Source organism: Hyperolius riggenbachi, chromosome 4 (assembly GCF_040937935.1).
Source record: "Hyperolius riggenbachi isolate aHypRig1 chromosome 4, aHypRig1.pri, whole genome shotgun sequence".
In the NCBI taxonomy this organism is placed as follows: Eukaryota; Metazoa; Chordata; class Amphibia; order Anura; family Hyperoliidae; genus Hyperolius; species Hyperolius riggenbachi.
Window position 1 is genome coordinate 87682236 of NC_090649.1, and position 19587 is coordinate 87701822.

At 43.0% G+C, this 19587-nt stretch overlaps 1 protein-coding gene across 2 annotated transcripts in view; it reads left to right on the forward strand.

Annotated features, from left to right (window-relative positions):
• Positions 1–19587, forward strand: part of NBAS (NBAS subunit of NRZ tethering complex) — a 916216-nt gene that overhangs the window by 567791 nt on the left and 328838 nt on the right. For both annotated transcript variants that reach the window (XM_068280281.1, XM_068280282.1), the window contains exon 41: positions 3216–3445. In XM_068280281.1, coding sequence (XP_068136382.1) covers positions 3216–3445 — 230 coding nt within the window. The remainder of the gene's footprint in view (positions 1–3215; positions 3446–19587) is intronic.

Below are 19587 nucleotides of genomic sequence, written 5' to 3' on the forward strand. Positions count from 1 at the left end.
TTATAGTTTAAGCAAGGGGGAGCACAGGATGCTGGCATGTGGCAGATGACGTCACCGCGACAAGATAGGGCTACCTGTGGATTAATGCTGTGCTAACCATTTTGTAAGAAAGTTTTGTGAAAAATGACACTTCCATTTCAGCCCACAGTTGCTGTAACTTTTTAATACTAAAGCCTCATGCATTCATATAAGGCAAGTCACTGGGGATGGATTTGGATGTGATCCCTCCGGCAACAGTTTGTGGCCAAGACTGTACACTGTGCATATCGTTGTGGTCTTCTGGGATCCTCAGGCCAGAAAGACAGAAAAACACAAAGGGAGAGAGTGGGAGCCCTAATATTTAGGCAGTGAGTCTGCAAGTTGTGACCAATAGAAATATACTCGCAAAGGAGGGTTGCAAGACCAGCAACCACAGTATGTAGGCTTGTGAGGAAGTCCCGTCCTCACTCAGGTTCGTCCATCCTTGGTGGTAAGGTCACAACTCTAGAAAAAATGCTTTTGTTAATGTTCCAAAGAAACTGAGACAAAAAAAAACAAAAACAAACATACAACCTCCATGTAATGCGGCGTACCAAAAATAATTTAGCCAGTAACTCGGTTTGTTAACCTTACCTCTAAAATAAGGACTGAGCCTGTAGAGGTAAAAAGTGTGTAATCAATAACAGACACTAGTAGGAAAACTTTGATGAGTACAATGTTCTCCCCAGGCTCTTTTAGCCGGGTGCTCCATCTGGCTAATTTTGGTGTGTACCCGGCTGTCATCTGCTCGCCACCTTATCCTCCAGCTATGCTGTAAGCACCAGCCCTGCATTCCCCTGTTGTACCCCACCCAGCTAGTTTTTCATGCCACCCAGGTCGAAAAAAATTCTGGTTACAACACTAAAGTAGTTGCTTTCTGCGGCCACAGGCATGAAAAAAGATCCACAACCAACATAGAAGATGTGAAACTGTTCTTGTGACGGAGCCGATTGTTGACACTGTTCTTATTGATCTGAAGAAGTGGACAGGGTTCCTTGAAACGCGTTATCTTACTAGTGTCGGATATCTATTAAATACTTTATACCTCTACAGTAGGGCTGACCGATTTCAGGAACAAATTGAATTTAGCAATTTCTCTCCGAAATTTCAATTTTGATTTGATTCACGATTTCCTTCAAATCAAGCTTTGTTCCCCCTCTGTGCCTTTTTGCCCCCCCCCCCCCTGCTTCTGTCCCTCCCTCTCTTTATGCCCCCATCTGGGTCTCTCTCTGTGCCCCATCTGGGTCTCTCTCTGTGCCCCATCTGGGTCTCTCTCTGTGCCCCCTCTGGGTCTCTCTCTGTGCCCCTTTTGTCTCTCTCTGTGCCCCTTTTGTCTCTCTTTGTGCACCTTTTGTCTCTCGGGTACGCGTTCTGTCTCTCTGTCTGTGTCTCCTCTGTCCCCCAAGCTGCAGCAGTGCTGGACATACCTTCCAGCATGAGTCCAGTGATGCCCATCTATCCACTTTACCGCCTGCAGGCTCCAATGCACGGCATACTTCCTGTTTTCTGTTTCCTGTATGTCACATGACAAACCGGAAGTATGCCGTGCACAAGAGCCGACAGATGACAGACATCGTTGGACTCGTGCGGGAGGTATATCCAACGCTGCCAATTCTGCAGCCGCACCCGTCGGGACTTGGGGTGGGGGGCGGGGGGGGGGGAGTTTGAAGTTACTTCTTCAAACTTCCCCCATTGGGAAGTTACGTCATTGCGGAAATCACCACTTTGACTATTCCAAAAATGCGATCTTGGTGATTGCAATTTTGGTTTAAATTCGTTTTATCTTTCAGGCATACTCTACAGAGTAAGTCCTCATTTTAGAGGTAAAGTTTACAAGCCGAGGTACTGGCTAAATTATTTTTGGGGTGCCTCCTCCTCCTCCAGTATAATTACCCAGTTTGCCCATATGGATGCACCTGATGGTATTTACCCAATACCACATTGCATCACGCATGAGCATGAAGAAGCTTTTCTATGGTCTTTGAGTTTTGCATAGTAACTTATTATTTGGTTCATCAGATTTGCAGGGTGGGATTTACTTGCATTATCGGGTTTTAGGCAGATAACCCTGCTTTAAGATTCTTTTCCTTCCTTTTTTCCCCTTGTCCATGTTATCTATTTATTATTTTTTTCTATGGCTAAAAAAAAAATGTACTGAAGATAAAGTGAGTGAAGTGATGAACCTTTACATTATCAAATTGCAGTGAGCACTTTATACACTTGCTAAGTGCTTAAAAGGTATTATATATAGTATCTAGAATAAGGTCACTGAATTCAAGGTGAAAAAGCCAGAGAGCAGTTTAATAAATACAAGTCAGTCTTTGTGTTGTGCCAGTTATTACGTGGGTTGTTATTAGTTTCCTCGGAGATGCATTCTTCACAATTCCAACAAATGTAACAGGTTTTAAAAGTTTTTTTTTCCTTCCACCATTTCATCATGTATGTATTGTGTTGGATCCTGGATGTGTTTGAACGTGCGCTATTAGGTTACCGTATTTTCCTTTCTATGTAAAATACCCCTAGGGAAACTTTTTCAATAGAATTGTGCATGCTACAGTTGCAGTTACAGGTGTCTTCATATATCATTTGTATTTGCACATCTAGAGCAGGGGTGGTGCCCACACTGTTTTGGCTTCTGAGTCAGAGTGATCTACCCCCCCAACCCAACCTCAAGAAAAAAAAAAGCACCACAGAGGTAGTCATCTTCCAAACCAGCATAGATAACCAGATGTGCCGCCAGTATTATCAGCTTCCCTCCCCAGCTCAGATAGCCAGATGTGCCTACAGTATTAGCAGACCCCCTCCCCAACGTAGTCAGCCAGATGTGCCCCCAGTATTAGCAGCCTTCTCCCCAGCATAGACAGCCACGTGTGCCCCCAGTAATAGCAGCTCCTTCTCAGCACAGATAGCCACATGTGCCCCCAGTATTGGCAGGCCCCTCCCCAGCACAAACATCCAGATGAGCCCCCAGTATTAGCAGCCCCCTCCTCAGCACAGATAACCACGTTTTCAGTATCTTAAAAGTTTTGAAATGTATTTCAATTATTTGATGTACAGTATGCAACTCAAGATATTATGCTTATTGTTGCTTTATTGATGTTTAAAAAAAAAAATGAAACTAAAAGATCACTGTGTGTTGTTCATTTCTTCAAGGTGTTATTTTGACCCATTTTTTTTTTTTTTTTATCTTACTTTAGGTGGATCCAAACGTGCTAATTAAAATGGTTACCAAGTATGTGTCTGATTATGCCAATTCCAACTGGCCCATCGAGCTTGTGCCCCTGATTGAACAGCTTCATTATTACAATGAGCGGCTGGTGGACTTCACCCAAGCTCAGATCCTGCAGGGTCTGGGAAAAGGAGTGGATGTGCTGAGGTTCTCCACAGATAGCCAGTATAAAACTGAAACCATCCTGGGCCTAGCTGAGTAAGTACTGCACTCTTTTAGCTTCTTGGGGGGAGGCATGCCTCGATAGGCTATAGGTTTATCCAAGTAGTAACCACATTTCTAAGCACAGAATTAATATCAGCTCCATCAATGCACTTAAAGCGGACCAGAACGCTTCCACAGCACAAATGAAAAGTCTTTATTCCACGTATATAGTAACAAGAAAAAGTATGTGAACCCATTGGAATTATGTGGATTTCTGCACAAATTGGTCATAAAATGTGATCTGATCTTCATCTAAGTCACAACAATAGACAATTTACAGTCTGCTTAAACTCATACTACACAAATAATTAAATGTTTCCATGTTTTTATTGAACACAACATGTAAACATGCACAGTGCAGGTATAAAAAGTATATAAACCCTTTGTGACCAATTTGTGCAGAAAGCAATATATCTCCAAACGGTTCACATACTTTTTCTTGCTACTGTAGTTGCTGAAGAAATTCACTGCTCTGTATGTCTCTCCATGCTCTTGAGGGTTTCAAATGGGCATTATTGTATGCAGTAAAAGAACAACAGCACACTGCCTTCTATTCTGGAGGTGCACACTGGTGATAGTGTTGCGTATTAAAACATTGTCAGTTTGAAGGGGCAGGACATAGGCGCTGAGCTTTGCACCAGACCTATCAGAGTTTTATGCTCAGTTTCTATTGCCTGATGAAGCGGGAGATGCCCGCGAAACGCTTTGCACTTTATGGAGTATTGAAATATATTTTTGCCATTTTGAATATACACTTGTGTGTGTCTGCTTGGAGGCGGTAAGTCCTCCTCTGCCTTCTCTCATTTTAAACGTTTTAGAATATTTTACCCTTTTGGCGCCTCTGTCTGCTGATACATTGTCAGTTTGAGCTGGGGCGCAGCAATAACCCACAAGATACCCCTCCTGGGATCCAAAACTCCCAACCCCCATGTGGCTCGTAAAAGACCTATACACTTTCACCCATCACCATCTCCCGCACATAGCAGAATAAAGCAGTGGAGCAGGGTAATATTTACCAGCTCCTGTGATGCATTATGTCTCTTCAGTTCTTCCTGGAAGTCACACGTTCTATGCTGCATACATCCTTTTCGAGGTCATGTGACATGCCTCAGGAGCCAAAGGTATGCACCATAGAGTGTGTGGCTGTCAGGAAGTTCTGAGGAAACTTGAAGCAGTGCTGGAGCAGGAAAATATTAAACTGCTTCACTGCACTACTACTACACAGCAGAAGGGTGAGGAGTAGGCCCCTGTGGTTGATAAGTTACACCACTTAGTTGAGAGTGATACAAAATTTGGCCCACGAATTACACTATGTTTTAGATGTTGGCCCTTTACAGGGTTGAGTTTGACAACCTTGAGCGGGAAAGTACTTCTTAGCAGCAGCTGTGAATAGGCTGTGAACAGACTGTGCTGAGACAGCTCTCCCCATACAGTAAATACTGAGGCTTAAAGGACACCTTAATTGAGAATGCGGTGCCCATTTTACCAAAGCATTAGCAGTGCCCAAATTACCTGCTTCTAAAACGCAGAGATGGCAGGACCAGCTATGTATAACACTTCTCTTTCCCTTTGGATTATTCTAGAGTCATCAATGATTTTTACCCATTTTTAAGGTACAGTATATACTCGAATATAAGCCGAGTTTTTGGGACCAAAAAATGGTCCCAAAAGTGGGGGTCTCGGCTAAGATTCGAGCCATAGCAGCGCCCCAGTGCCCCTGCCACATGTAAAAGTGTCCCCCCTGAGTACACCCTCTGCCAAATGCCCAGCAAAGTATGTTCCTGCGTTTGTTACCCCCGCCGGAATATGCCGAGTGTTGATTAGCAGCACCGGGAGCTTCCACTCACCCATCAGAGCGAGCAGCTAAGTATTTGCCTGCCGTGTGTTTCCCCCATCGGTATATGCTGACACGCTGATTGATGCTCAGTATAGCGGGATGGGAACGGCAGCTTTTACTCACTCGTTCTCGCCGACGCCACCAGGATTCCCCCCCATGCCTGTTATGGTCTCGCTCTGATAATGCCAAGCAGTGGCGAGGCGCCACTAGAGGGCATCATCGGAGTGAGACCATGACAGGCATGCAGGGGAATCCTGGCGGCGAGACCGAGTGAGTAAAAGCTCCCGCTCCGGAGTCCCGCTATACTGAGCATCAATCAGCGTGTCAGCATATACTGATGGGGGAGACACACGGCAGTCAAATGCTTAGCTGCTCGCTATGACAGGTCAGTGAAACCTCCTAATGCTGCTATTCAACAATTGGCATATGCGGGGGGGGGGGGGGGGGGGGGGGGGAGGGAGACATGGCAGGCAAAGACTTTGCTGTTCCGCTCTAACGGCAAGGATGGTAGACACCACTAAGTGTATGCTGGTGAGAGGACAGACAGCAGGAAAAGGCTTTGTTCCGCTCTGCGGGGGTGAAGGGGGTTTGGGGACTTGGGCGCCTTGTCACCTCACTGCTGTGCTCAAGGTAATTGCACCAGTACAATGAAGTATTTGCCCTGGTGAGCTTACTGGCATTTGATGGAGTGGGCACTTGATGGGATAGACAAGGATGTTGCTACTACCCTCGACATATGGCAGGGGCACTTTACTGCCAGTGGTGTAGCAATAGGGATGCAGACGCTGTGACTGCATTGGGACCCCTGGATGGGCTTCAAAAGAGGCTCTCCTTCATCCATCTTGTTAGCGTTTGATTGGTGCTATGCTGGTAATGAACACCCCTATTTGTGCATTGATATTGCTAATCCTTAAACGCTTTCCCTAATCTGATTACACTTTTCTGACACTTCATACATATTTATAGCTGCTGCATTCTCTAACCCTGGCTTATACTCGGGTTAATAATTGTTTCCAGGTTTTTATGGTAAAAGTTGGGGGGTCGGCTTATACTCGGGTCAGCTTATACTCTAGTATATACGGTAAAAATTAGTGACTCAGTTTATGCTCATATCTGGCTACATCTGTTTTAAACATTTATTGGTAAAACAAAGCTCCTACAAAAATAATTACACTCCTGTCATGAGTTTGGAAACACCTTGTCATTAAAATTTCCTTACCTACTGTAAGTGACGGCTACGTCTTTGTTGTTTATCTACAATAAACGAAGTCATCACAGGTAGAGCAAATTTATTCTGACAAGGATTGTTATTTACATGTACAGATATTTGTACAAAAACATAATGAACAGTCATACTTTATCTTTAGTGAAGAATGCTGTGCTGTCAGCAGTAGCTACTTTACATATTCTTCGTATCCAAGTTGTTAGTATTTTTTAAACATTTAGCTGAAATGCTTTGCCATGTATTTTGTAAGACCCCCTCCGAGATATTCCTGGAGGGGTGGTTGTTTTTTTCAGAGGTTGTGAATTTCTCCTCAAAGGACACCTAAAGGTTTAATTTCTCCTTAAAGGACACCTAAAGTGAGGGAGGTATGGAGGATGCCATATTTATTTCCTTTTACACAATACCAATTGCCTGTCTGTTCTGCTTATCCTCTGCCTCTAATACTTTTAGCCATAGACCCTGAACAAGCATGCCAATCAGCTGTCTCTAAGGCTGGGTCCACGCTATAAGCGCTTTTGCAAGCAAACGCTTACAAAAGCGCTTATAGTGTGGACCCGGTCTCAAGGTGCATACAAAGGTAAGTGTTGAACTAGAGCTTAAAGGACAACTATCGATAAAAAACAATTTTTAATACTCTGTATTAGAGTTAACATTACCACTAGTTCTGTCTCTCTTTGCTTTAAAAACATCCTTCACTCCTCAGACAGCTCACAAATATACTTCACTTGATCAGAGGGGCAACCGGAAACTAGATTTGCTGTAATATAACTAGCAGTCAGGGACTGTATACACCACTCCTGACTAGCTGTTTGTGATGTTACACTTTTGGCTCTGCAGCATGCAACTTCCAAAGCTCTGGTTGCCCAGTGCAGTCCATGCTGGGAGGGGGAAACACTGATAAAGATAATGCCTTTCTGAACAATCAGATGAGTGAAGACAATAAAAACACATTGCTTTAAATTAACTCTTTATCGCCACCCAAATAAGATTCTTTCTGCTAGGTGATTACTAGACTATACATTGAGGAGTTTATAGCAACCCCCCTGTGCAGGAACATGGTCTAGCCCTGCAGAGCCAACACTTTTTGTATTTGGAGACATTGGGATGATTTTACAGCAGAGAGGCAGAGCTGTGTGAGGAAAGAAACTATTCCTAGTACTTGTGGTATTGTGAGCCCTAACATACAGCATTTAAAAAAAAAAAGTTGTTTTGATCAATAGATGTGTTTTTTTTTTTAAGATAAAGTTATCCAAAACTGGGAGATAATGTACATTTCAGAATTCTACAAAATATAGCATTCTGCAGGCAACACGAATTTGGTCAAAATGTATAGCTGTTCTGCAGCAAAGAAGTTTTATCAAACCTTGAATGTTTTTGCTAACAATTTCTACTAGTGTCCCAATGTTTCCTGATTGCTCACAACTCCCTCAGTCTGCAAAAAAGTAGTTTTGAAACACACTATGGCGACATACCCTCCTTAGCAATATTTGAACAATATTGAGATGCAAAAAGTAGTGGTTGCTGTAAAATTGTGGAGAAAATGGGCAATTAACAATGAAAAAGAGACAGACCATCATAAGACTTAAACGTGTAGGCCTTTCCTACATAGAAAATGCTAAGAAAGTCAATATGACATTGAGTACAGTCTACTTCACTATCAAATGGCGCTCAGAAACTGGTGTAACCTCAGACAGGAAGCCACAACAGCATCAGAAGACTGGTTTCTAAAGGTCACTAGTTTGCGTGATAGGCAGCTCACTGGACCACCGCTTCAACTTTAGCAAGTGAGAGGCACCCTGAGCCGATACTGCAACCACACCATTTAGCAGTGCCATGCAGTATCCTTTGGAATGTGCCTACTTGATCAGGGGTTCATTCTACAGCAGGATAACAACCCAAAACAGAAGTCCAAGCTTTGACAGCACTACCTTAGGGGAAAAAAGTACAAGCAGCCAGTAAAGTCTCCAGATTTAACCCAATAAAGTTGGTTTTGGATGAACTGGATATAAAAGGGAAAGCAAAACAATCTGCTAGTGCCATACATTTATGGAACCTTCTGCAACAGTTGAGAAGAATTTTCTGAAGAACATTTAATTGTAGAATGCCACAAGGGAGTTCAACAGTTTGATGAGTCATACGTTTAGAATACTTGAATTCCAAGATTTTTTCTTTATTTAATTTATTTGTTCTCTGCTTTCATTTCAGAGTGCAATTAGGCATTAACTGCTTGAATTTTAGTACAAACAAGGAAAAATGGGGTGTTCTAAAACTTTTGAGTGTGTGTGTGAATGCCTTGAAAGCTTGCCCCTTTAACTCACACCTGAATTGGAACAAAAACAAGTAGATGTTTACTTACCTGGGTCTTCTTCTAGCTCCCTGTAGTCCTTCAGGTCCCTCTGTGTCCTCTCCGTTTTACCGCTGCCCCCTCAGACAGATCTGTAAATTAGAGCTTCAGTCGTAAGCTGCAACGCATGCGTGGTTCCGTCCGTGCACCTCCTCGATTGCACTCCTGTCACCAGAAGAGTTCTGCGCATGCGCACTACAATTCTTTTGAGAATCACACAAGGGCAGAATGTTGCAATCAGTGCTCATTTGCAGTAGCTTGCAAATTAAGCCTCAGTCACAGAGTGTGGGGTAGCGCAACGGAGGAGACTCAGAGGACACCAAAGGACCAGAGAGGGTAGGGGTGGCCTGGAAGAGGTCACAGGTAAGTAAAAATCTACTTTTTTTTTTTCCAATCAATTCAGGTGTGCTTTACATCTTTAGAGTAACCAAACAACAGCATCACCTTTATTTAAAACTGTCTACTTCTTACTTCTAAAAAAAACTTGAGGAATTGTAACAAAGTGGCTGAGCCAGCATGTTGTGTCATTTCAAATGTATGTAAAATGAGAAGCTCCAGTATTTCGAGCCAAGCCTGAAGCTGGGCTTATAAAAGATGTAGTTGCCCAAATGCTTCCATTATGCAGGTTTAGTGGTTATTTCTGTATGAGAATTTACTAAGCTGGTTCCCCTGGTGCATATCAGCTTATCTGACTCTTCACCTAAAATGAACCTAAAACCCTTTAAACAACACTTAACTGTCTCTCAAGTGTCAAGTTAATCCTAAACTAACCCAATTAGTTCAGCTAACCCTAAATGGAAATGCTTCTCTGCGTGAAACCATACGCTGTTTAGTCCCTTGTAACAGATGAGATATTACATTTGATTAGATCAAAAAAATCACTGAAAATGTTGACATATTTGGTAACAGCAATACAAGCAAGGTAGGGAGCACCGATGTAGACAGGTGGTGTGCCCAGACCCCCACCCCGGTACCTCTTGGGGCCAGCAATGTCCAAAGATAAAGATGGGTCGACACCACCAAAGTAAATTATAGCTCTTTATTCATTAAAATGGGTCACATTAACAGGCGCAGTTTCGGGCTGCTCCAGCCCTTTATCAAACTGCCAATGACCAGGTGGTGCCGACCCATCTTTACCTTTGGACATATTTGGTTATTCAAGCAAAACATCAAGCTAATGTTGACTGAACATGTATGTTCTTTACTTGACTGATGAAAGCCTCAGCAATGGGAATGGAAGTCCTAGAGCTGGCGTGTCCAGAATTTTTAGACCAAGGGCCGTAGCACCGTTCTTGAGATTCCTAGGGGGGGGGGGGGGGACAAGTGAAATTACTGTATATACTCAAGTATAAGCCTCGAAATTTAGGTCTGATTCAATTTCTAAAAGTATAAAGGTTGACAAGTCATGGTCAACACTGAGCGCACTGAGTGTCTGTACTAATAGTGACATTTCCATTTGCAGCAATTTACCCAGTGGTAAGTGACACTTTAAAGAGAAAACACAGGTCTGAAAATCCTGGCCACAACAATCAACAAAGAAAGGGGGGAATACTGGGCTGCAAGAAGGGGAGCACATAATTGCAGCACTTGGTGGCCTGGGGGAGATATTGGCTGCACTTAAAGGTTATTATGCTGTTGTTTATCTTTTATAGCAGAGAGGAAGTTCTGAGTTCAGGTCTGCTTTAAAAATGTCCCTGCATTATGTGATGTAAACAGAAATGTAATGCAGAGAAACTCATTGCTGAACCCAAAATCCTCTGGCCAGTCCTACAACTTAGGAGCAATGGGATAAACACATCACAGCAATGTACAGCTTGTGATTGGGAATATAAATCTTTATGGCTGGATTGTAGTTTCCTCTCTGTAGTACAGGAACATGTTTTACAATCTTTATAAGTGTACAAATAGTCAGTAGGCTGTATAAGAAGCTATTACCGATGCCCCGGGGCAGTTATGTGCTTCAGATGGGGCGGTTGTCTCTGTGAAACCCAAATTTATAGTGTGTTTTAAGCAAACATGTAAAACTTAGCTTTTTGCTGCTAACTTTAAATAAGCACGGAAGGTGCCCTGATGTAGCGTGACAATTGACTTGTCAATAGTCAGAGCGGCGAAACATTGTCTCATGGCATCAATACTCACACAGAGCAGAAAACTGCAGGAAGATTTCATCCCTATTAATTAGCAGTGTTTTTAACCTTTCAAATTATTTTCTAGCAGGAAAGTGTGACAAATATCTATTGACAACTAGCGGATCAACAAAACAGAAAAGGACCCCCCCCCCAAGAAAAGTGTTCTCTATAGAAGACTCATAAAAGAGCAAACCTGCAGGGACAGCCATACTATCCCAGGGGGGAAAAACATATATAAGTAGATGAATACTTGTTCAACTTATATAACATACGAATTGTACTGTCCGCATTTTGATGTCAATGAATTTTATATAATTTGTAGTAAATGCTTCCGCACCAATGGTAAAAGGACGTGCAGCGATCAACTCTGGAGTAACAAGTGCATGCAAACACTCCACAAGATCCGCACCATCAAGTTTCCATCTTTATTGTTCCATAAAAAACAGGTTAAAAAAAAACTGTGTGGGTAAGTGTAAGGTGACACACAGGCATTTCGGGCTGTATCAGTCCTTTCTCGAACCATCACTGACCCACATAAACATCACAAGTTAAAACACACATTCATATAGGAAAAGAATGGACCACATAGGGAACTTACCATATATACATATGTATGAAGAAACTTCCACCAATCAGGAGCTATTAAGGCAGTATAGCAAGTTCGTATGGCAAATATGTACATGTATGAACTTAAAATTGCCTCAAATCATGCATAATCATCAGGAGAACACTCACTAAACAATGTCCTGCGTTCTACGCCGGCCAAACTGTAAAAAACAGCTCATTGTGTCCTCAAAGTGTATCTAGCAAATCAGCATCCCGATAGACAGTCTCTATCCCCAACGGAGCATTAGCCAATCAAAAATAGGTGTCAAACGGCTCTACCAATCGGTATTCCGCCGACAGCGTCCGCACGTCATGACAAACCTCTTCCCATAGCCTATTATATGGACGCCGACAGCGTCCGCCATAAGACTGCAGGCCCTCGGGGACAGACTATCATCTCACAAATCTCATATTAGAAATAAAAACATGGAACTATCAGTTTCCGAACACTTTTGCCTCAAAAATCATCGATTATCACAACTTAGGGTGCAGGTAATTGAAGGGGTGCCTATTCCACGTAGGGGGGGGGGGGGGGTGACAGACATAAACTATTGGCCATGAGAGAAAATTATTGGATTAAAAGATTAGATACATTGTTACCTAAAGGTCTAAACAGGGACTATGATTTAACCAATTTAATTTGATGTAATTTAAATTATCATTTATGTACTCTTCTCCTATTGGGGGGTGTTATGCAGTATGGTGGCTATGAGTTTTTTACATGCCCGTTCTGCCTCTCAGTTTTTCTGAAGATATATGCCTCTGTCCCCCTTAAGAAGTCCTCCGGCGGACGTTGTGGTGTTGGTGGGGTCGATGCTGCCCGTAGTGGGGAGTGTTTGCTGTCATGATGATGGAGGATTCTGTATGTAATCTCTCTGACAGCTCCTTCCCACATGTGGGCGAGCATCGGCCTCACTGTGAATGCGTTTGCCATAGGTGTAACTAGATGAGTGGACGCCTTTGGCATCTCTCATTGGCTAACCATGTGCGTGTTAAAGTCCGCCCTCTCCATTCAAGCCTGATGATTGTTTTCACAGGCTTGGAGACGGACGTTGTCGGCTTCCCATGCATTGGTCGCCTTGGTGCGACTTGAGACCCACCCTTTCCGCCTATGATTGGCGGAATGCCTGCAGTCTTATGGCGGACGCTGTCGGCGTCTATATGAGAGGCTATGGGAAGAGGCTTGTCATGACGTGCGGACGCTTTCAGCGGAATACCGATTGGTAGAGCCGTTTGACACCTCTTTTTGATTGGCTAATGCTCCGTTGGGGATAGAGACTCTGTCTATCGGGATGCTGATTTGCTAGATACACTTTGAGGACACAATGAGCTGTTTTTTTACAGTTTGGCCGGCGTAGAACGCAGGACATTGTTTAGTGAGTGTTCTCCTGATGATTATGCATGATTTGAGGCAATTTTAAGTTCATACATGTACAGTGGAGGAAATAATTATTTGACCCCTCACTGATTTTGTAAGTTTGTCCAATGACACAGAAATGAAAAGTCTCAGAACCGTATCATTTCAATGGTAGGTTTATTTTAACAGTGGCAGATAGCACATCAAAAGGAAAATCGAAAAAAATAACCTTAAATAAAAGATAGCAACTGATTTGCATTTCATTGAGTGAAATAAGTTTTTGAATCCTCTAACAATAAAAGACTTAATACTTAGTGGAAAAACCCTTGTTTGCAAGCACAGAGGTCAAACGTTTCTTGTAATTGATGACCAAGTTTGCACACATTTTAGGAGGAATGTTGGTCCACTCCTCTTTGCAGATTATCTCTAAATCCCTAACGTTTCGAGGCTGTCTCTGTGCAACTCTGAGCTTGAGCTCCCTCCATAGGTTTTCTATTGGATTAAGGTCCGGAGACTGACTAGGCCACTCCATGACCTTAATGTGCTTCTTCTTGAGCCACTCCTTTGTTGCCTTTGCTGTATGTTTTGGGTCATTGTCGTGCTGGAACACCCATCCACGACCCATTTTCAGTTTCCTGGCAGAGGGAAGGAGGTTGTCGTCCAGGATTTCACGATACATGGCTCCGTCCATTTTCCCGTTAATGCGATTAAGTTGTCCTGTGCCCTTAGCAGAAAAACACCCCCAAAGCAAAATGTTTCCACCCCCATGCTTGACGGTGGGGACGGTGTTTTGGGGGTCATAGGCAGCATTTTTCTTCCTTCAAACACAGCGAGTTGAGTTAATACCAAAGAGCTCTATTTTGGTCTCATCAGACCACAGCACCTTCTCCCAGTCACTCACAGAACCATTTAGGTGTTCATTGGCAAACTTCAGACGGGCCTGCACATGTGCCTTCTTGAGCAGGGGGACCTTGCGGGCCCTGCAGGATTTTAATCCATTGCGGTGTAATGTGTTTCCAATGGTTTTCTTGGTGACTGTGGTCCCTGCTAATTTGAGGTCATTCACTAACTCCTCCCGTGTAGTTCTAGGATGCTTTTTCACCTTTCTCAGAACCATTGACACCCCACGAGGTGAGATCTTGCGTGGAGCCCCAGAGCGAGGTCGATTGATGGTCATTTTGTGCTCCTTCCATTTTCAAACAATCGCACCAACAGTTGTCACCTTCTCTCCCAGCTTCTTGCTAATGGTTTTGTAGCCCATTCCAGCCTTGTGCAGGTCTACAATTTTGTCTCTGACATCCTTAGACAGCTCTTTGGTCTTTCCCATGTTGGAGAGTTTGGAGTCTGCTTGATTGATTGATTCTGTAGACAGGTGTCTTTTATACAGGTGACTTGTTAAGACAGGTGTCCTTAATGAGGGTGACTAATTGAGTAGAAGTGTCTAACCACTCTGTGGGAGCCAGAACTCTTAATGGTTGGTAGGGGTTCAAAAACTTATTTCACTCAATGATATGCAAATCAGTTGCTATCTTTTAATTAAGGTTATTTTTCGATTTTCCTTTTGATGTGCTATCTGCCAGTGTTAAAATAAACCTACCATTGAAATGATACTGTTCTGAGACTTTTCATTTCTTTGTCATTGGACAAACTTACAAAATCAGTGAGGGGGTCAAATAATTATTTCCTCCACTGTACATATTTGCCATACGAACTTGCTATACTGCCTTAATAGCTCCTGATTGGTGGAAGTTTCTTAATACATATGTATATATGGTAATGTTGTAGTTCCCTATGTGGTCCATTATTTTCCTATATGAATGTGTGTTTTAACTTGTGATGTTTATGTGGGGCTGTGATGGTTTGAGAAAGGACTGATACAGCCCGAAACACCTGTGCGTCACCTTACACTTACCCACACAGTTTTTAACCTGTTTTTTATGGAACAATAAAGATGGAAACTTGATGGTGCAGATCTTGTGGAGTGTTTGCAATGAATTTTATATAGTAAATAAAGAGAAAAATGTTTCAGACATTTTCCATCTTTACTACCTCTGACTAAAACCAATCCTGATGTAATTTCCTTCCTTACGCTTTGTTTTTTATCCTAGAAACCGCACTCTCATAGCTAGCTTTCTTTTTAAGCATGTGAGCACATTGTAGATCTTATTTTAGCAGCTTCTGCAGAGGGGTGAGGTGTATTTCCCTTCTCAGCCTCAGTCCTGTCACACTGCACTCAGCCAACATCTGGAGTTCTATGAAGCAACCATGTTTCAGGCTACAATGGGGTATATTTGCATGCACTTACCGTATATACTCGCATATATGCCAACCCGCATATAAGCCAAAGTACCCACTTTTACCTCAGAAACCAGGAAGAAGTGATTGACTCGCATATAATCCCCCTCCCCAGTATAGTCCCTTTCTCGGTAGCCATATCTGCCTCCAATACAAGTAATCCACTCTACCCATAACCCACCATCCCTTCTAAACCAGTGACTCGCATATAAGCCGAGGGGGTACGTTTTCAGCACATTTTTATGCCAAAAAATTAGGCTTATACGCGAGTATATACAGTACTTAAAGGGACTCTTTAAACATTGTAACTATTCCATACTTTAATTAGACTTTAGTTGTCCTTTAAAGGATACTTGAACTGTGAAGGATATGGAGGCTGACATATTTATTTCCTTTTAAACAATGCACATTGCCTCGCTGTCCTTCAGATCCTCTGCATCTACTGAACTGCCTGAGGAAGCGGGGTCATGCCCATGAAACGTGTAGCAATATTGTGGAGTGTATGAATGCATTTTTGTGTTATACGTTACGATGTGCCTGTTGTCGTGTCTTTTGGAGTGGCTAGTAGTCCACCTCTACCACGTCCATGTTTTAAACTTTTTATATTATTTTATCCTGTTGGCGCCTCTGCTCATCTGCATCTAATACGTTTACCCATAGTCCCTGAACAAGCATGCAGATCAGATGTTTGATTAAAGTTTGATTGCATTTGCTGCATGCTTGTTTCAGGTAATTAAGACACCACTGATGCATGAAAGATCAGCAGGACCTCCAGGCACCTGGAATTGTTTAAAAGGAAATCAGTATGGAAGCCTCCATATCCCTCTCACTTCAGGTTCCATTTAGGCTGGTTTTACACCTGTTGTTTGCTTTGCGGTGGGGAGCATCGCTGCAATGCAAAAAACAAGTCAAACGTATGACCCTGCGCCACAGTGCGCTGATACGGTCAGATGCATAGTGCCGCCCCACACTCAGTGACGTTCCCTTCTGGGCAGGTAGTACATCACTGGAATTACCGTTTCCCTGCGCATGCTAGCCGCACCACACTCTGTCGTTTGCAATACGTTTGTCGCCCATAGTCTTACATAATCCCCCACACTGTGCGTTCAGCAGCGTAACGCAGGTTCAACCTGCAAGTGTAAGAGGGGCCTTAAAAGATTCATCAAGGAAGTAATGGTACCCAGAGTACTACTTACCCGGGAGTATCTCCAGCCCCTGGCAGCCACTATGTCCCTCGCCGCAGCTTCGCTGTCCGCCGCTGGCCTCCGGTCACCAAGGATGCGCAGGATGACTACCAGGTCTTCCCGTACTGCGCGAGCGCCGCTGTCAATCACCACCATGCGGTCCGGAGTGTACTGCGCAGGCACAGTAGTTCTGCACCTGCACAGTACGTTCCAGACCACGTGGAGGTGATTGACAGCGGCGCTCGCGCAGGCGCAGTAGAGGACACCTGGCGAGCCAGCGTCGGGGACCAGGAGCCAGTGGCGGAGAGCGGCGTGCGGCAAGGGACATGTCGGCTGCCAAGGGCTGGAGGAAGCCCCGGGTAAGTAGTACTCTGGGTAGCATTACTTGTTTGATGACGCCTTCAAAGGGACACTGAAGCGGAAAAAAAATATATGATAAAATGATTTGTATGTGTAGTACAACTAAGAAATAAAACATTAGCATCAGAGATATGAGTCTCATATTGTTTCCAGTGCAGGAAAAGTTAAGAAACTCCAGTTGTTATCTATGCAAAAGAGCCACTGAGCTCCACGACTTTCAAAGTCTCAGAGAGCTCTGTCTTCTGAAGCTTGTTATCTCAAATGTCAGTCGTTGTATATTATTTTACTCTGCTTCAGTGTCTCTTTAAGCTGTGATCTGTGTGCAGAGCAGTAGAACCTAAGCACGGCCCCAACCCTTCCACCCCATGTGTACTGCTCTCCCCTGAGTATATAACACCCCTATATTACCAGCTATATGTAAAAGGTATTTAACTATCCTTGTTTGATTCCATTACTTCTTCATTAATCCTGTTACTCATTAAATGTTGTTCTTGTTTTTTACTCACCTGGAGTTGAGATTTTAAATCTTTTACATCCTTTTTTAAAAACCTGCATCGCTGCAACTATTCTAATTAGCTGACTTGTTTCATTTGTACGCTTTAAAATAGACTACAGAATGTGTAAGTTGCCCTAGTGTGAACTCTATCACCTCCACTCCCAGCCTCCCCACCTCTAGCACTATGGGACTTCCTGCATATAAATGTTCTGTACAGCGCGTCGGCAGCGGGCGTCTCTCTCCCGTACAGTGTGAGCTGTTGTTTTATCGGAATATAGAACAAATCTCCACTGCTGGGTCTGCATTACAGAGCAGCGTGTGAAAGGTTAGTCGCAGGATAATAGCTCTCTGTGCAGAAAACTTTACAGACAATACAGAGCACAGCAAAAAAAATCCAGCGGGTGAAAAAAAACAACAAATGACTGTTCACAGAGTGGAACTCCAACAGGTTAGCCATCGCCGCCTCAGAATTAATCTTGCATACTTTGCCCTTTGCTAAGACGTGAAACATCGCTGAATTTGTATCAAGTAAATGATCGGGATTGTACGGCATAATAATGTGTTTTTGTCATCCGCCTCTATGGGAACGACAAAGTGTGAAAGAGCCAATTATGGCATGCTGCTGATCTTTGAGACAGCCATGAATCATTTTTATAGTGTTTTTATATGCTTTTAATTAGACTTTTTCGGAGCAAGAGACATCGCGCGAGGCATTGGTATGCAACGCACCTCCTCGATGGTTCTTATGGGAAAAACACACAAGGCAAAGGAAGGGGTTTGAAGCCGAGGAGAGAGGCTTACTTCATTAAAGATAATGTGGTTTGCTCGTCTTAAAATGAAATGTTAAGGCTTTTTATTGACCTGCTAACGGTTATCCTTCTGAGATCTTCTAATCTGAGGAGCAGTGTCAGGCACGTCTGTTGGGAATTTGAGTACACCACAATTTATCAGAAGACCATCAGGCCTCAGAGAGGAGACTTGTTCTTAAGAAGCTGTCAGAAGGTCATCTCTTTACTTGACATGGACCTTCCCAGTGCACTTAAGGCTGAAAGAGGTCTACCATCAAGCTAAATGCCAGCCTGAGAAGCCTCTGATTTAAGCTGTCATTCGTTGATTGGCTCCCCGTCGGCATAGTCCTGGTGGCAGTCACCTCATGCCAAACAGGTGCTTTAGTAGTTTGGATCCATCAGCCAGCCTGGGAGTCCCAGATAATAAAAGCCTCCATTAACGGTTTCTGATAGCTTCACGGAAGCTTTTGTCAGCTCAGTTTGGCCTTTTGGCTCGTTGGACCCTTTGACTTTCTTTTTGGTATTTTTTTTTCTTTCAAGCTTTAAATAGAAAAGTTAAGAACTTCATTGAAAGTGTAATGAAACACCATATTAAACGGGGAAAAAAATGATCCAATAAGAAATGTACTTATTTAACATGCCTGCTCTGTTATTTTTAGTGTTCGCTGTCGATTTAGTAGAGATGTAATATGAAAATAATAATTCTGCTGGTTTCCATCTACACTGGTTTTCTATGATGCCAAATGTGACATCACTCCTGCCCCCACCCCAACCTGCCACAGCTTACTGTCCCTCCAACAGCAAATAACCTCCCGACAACAGGACCACTGTGCAAACTCTTCAAAGGGAGAGAGTTTGGGTGATAGTGTTTGTATCTTAACCGAATTAGGGAGCTTTCTGTTATTTGCATGCTGAGATAAGCTTGTTACTGTAGCTGTGAAAAAAAAAAAAAAAAAACCTCACAGCCCAGCTAGCATTGCAGAGTTCCTGCAGTTAGGAAAGGAAACCAGACCAGGTTAAAAGAAAAAAAATAGAGGACGTATAGGAACCTATTTTAGAAAAACAGAGGGTTTACAAATATTTTGGGGGCAGTATCTTTTTTTTTTTTTTTGAGCAATTTTTTATTTTTGAATGTTAAAACCCCCTTAATTTTTTTCCACCTGCAGTCATTCTTTACTTTTCAGGCGTATTTCCTGACATTGAACAAGTAAGCAAACTGATTTAGCATTCACTGAATAAAACAACACATTCTATAATTAGCAGCGGCTGGCTAGCACCTTTTGGAAGGTGTTTACTGGCGCTTGTAACAGGTGTTGGCTGGCACCTGTGATTTCACTAATGCTAGCTGGTATTTTCCATTTGTTCTATAGATGTTGAAGCACTTTTCGTTGCCACATAACTACTTGCTGTATGAGTTGTTTTTTTATTAAAGACAGCCAGTAGCAAGTTTGTAGTGTTAATCAATTTCTGGTACACATGAAGGGATCTGCACAAATGTCTAAACTTTTTGAGATA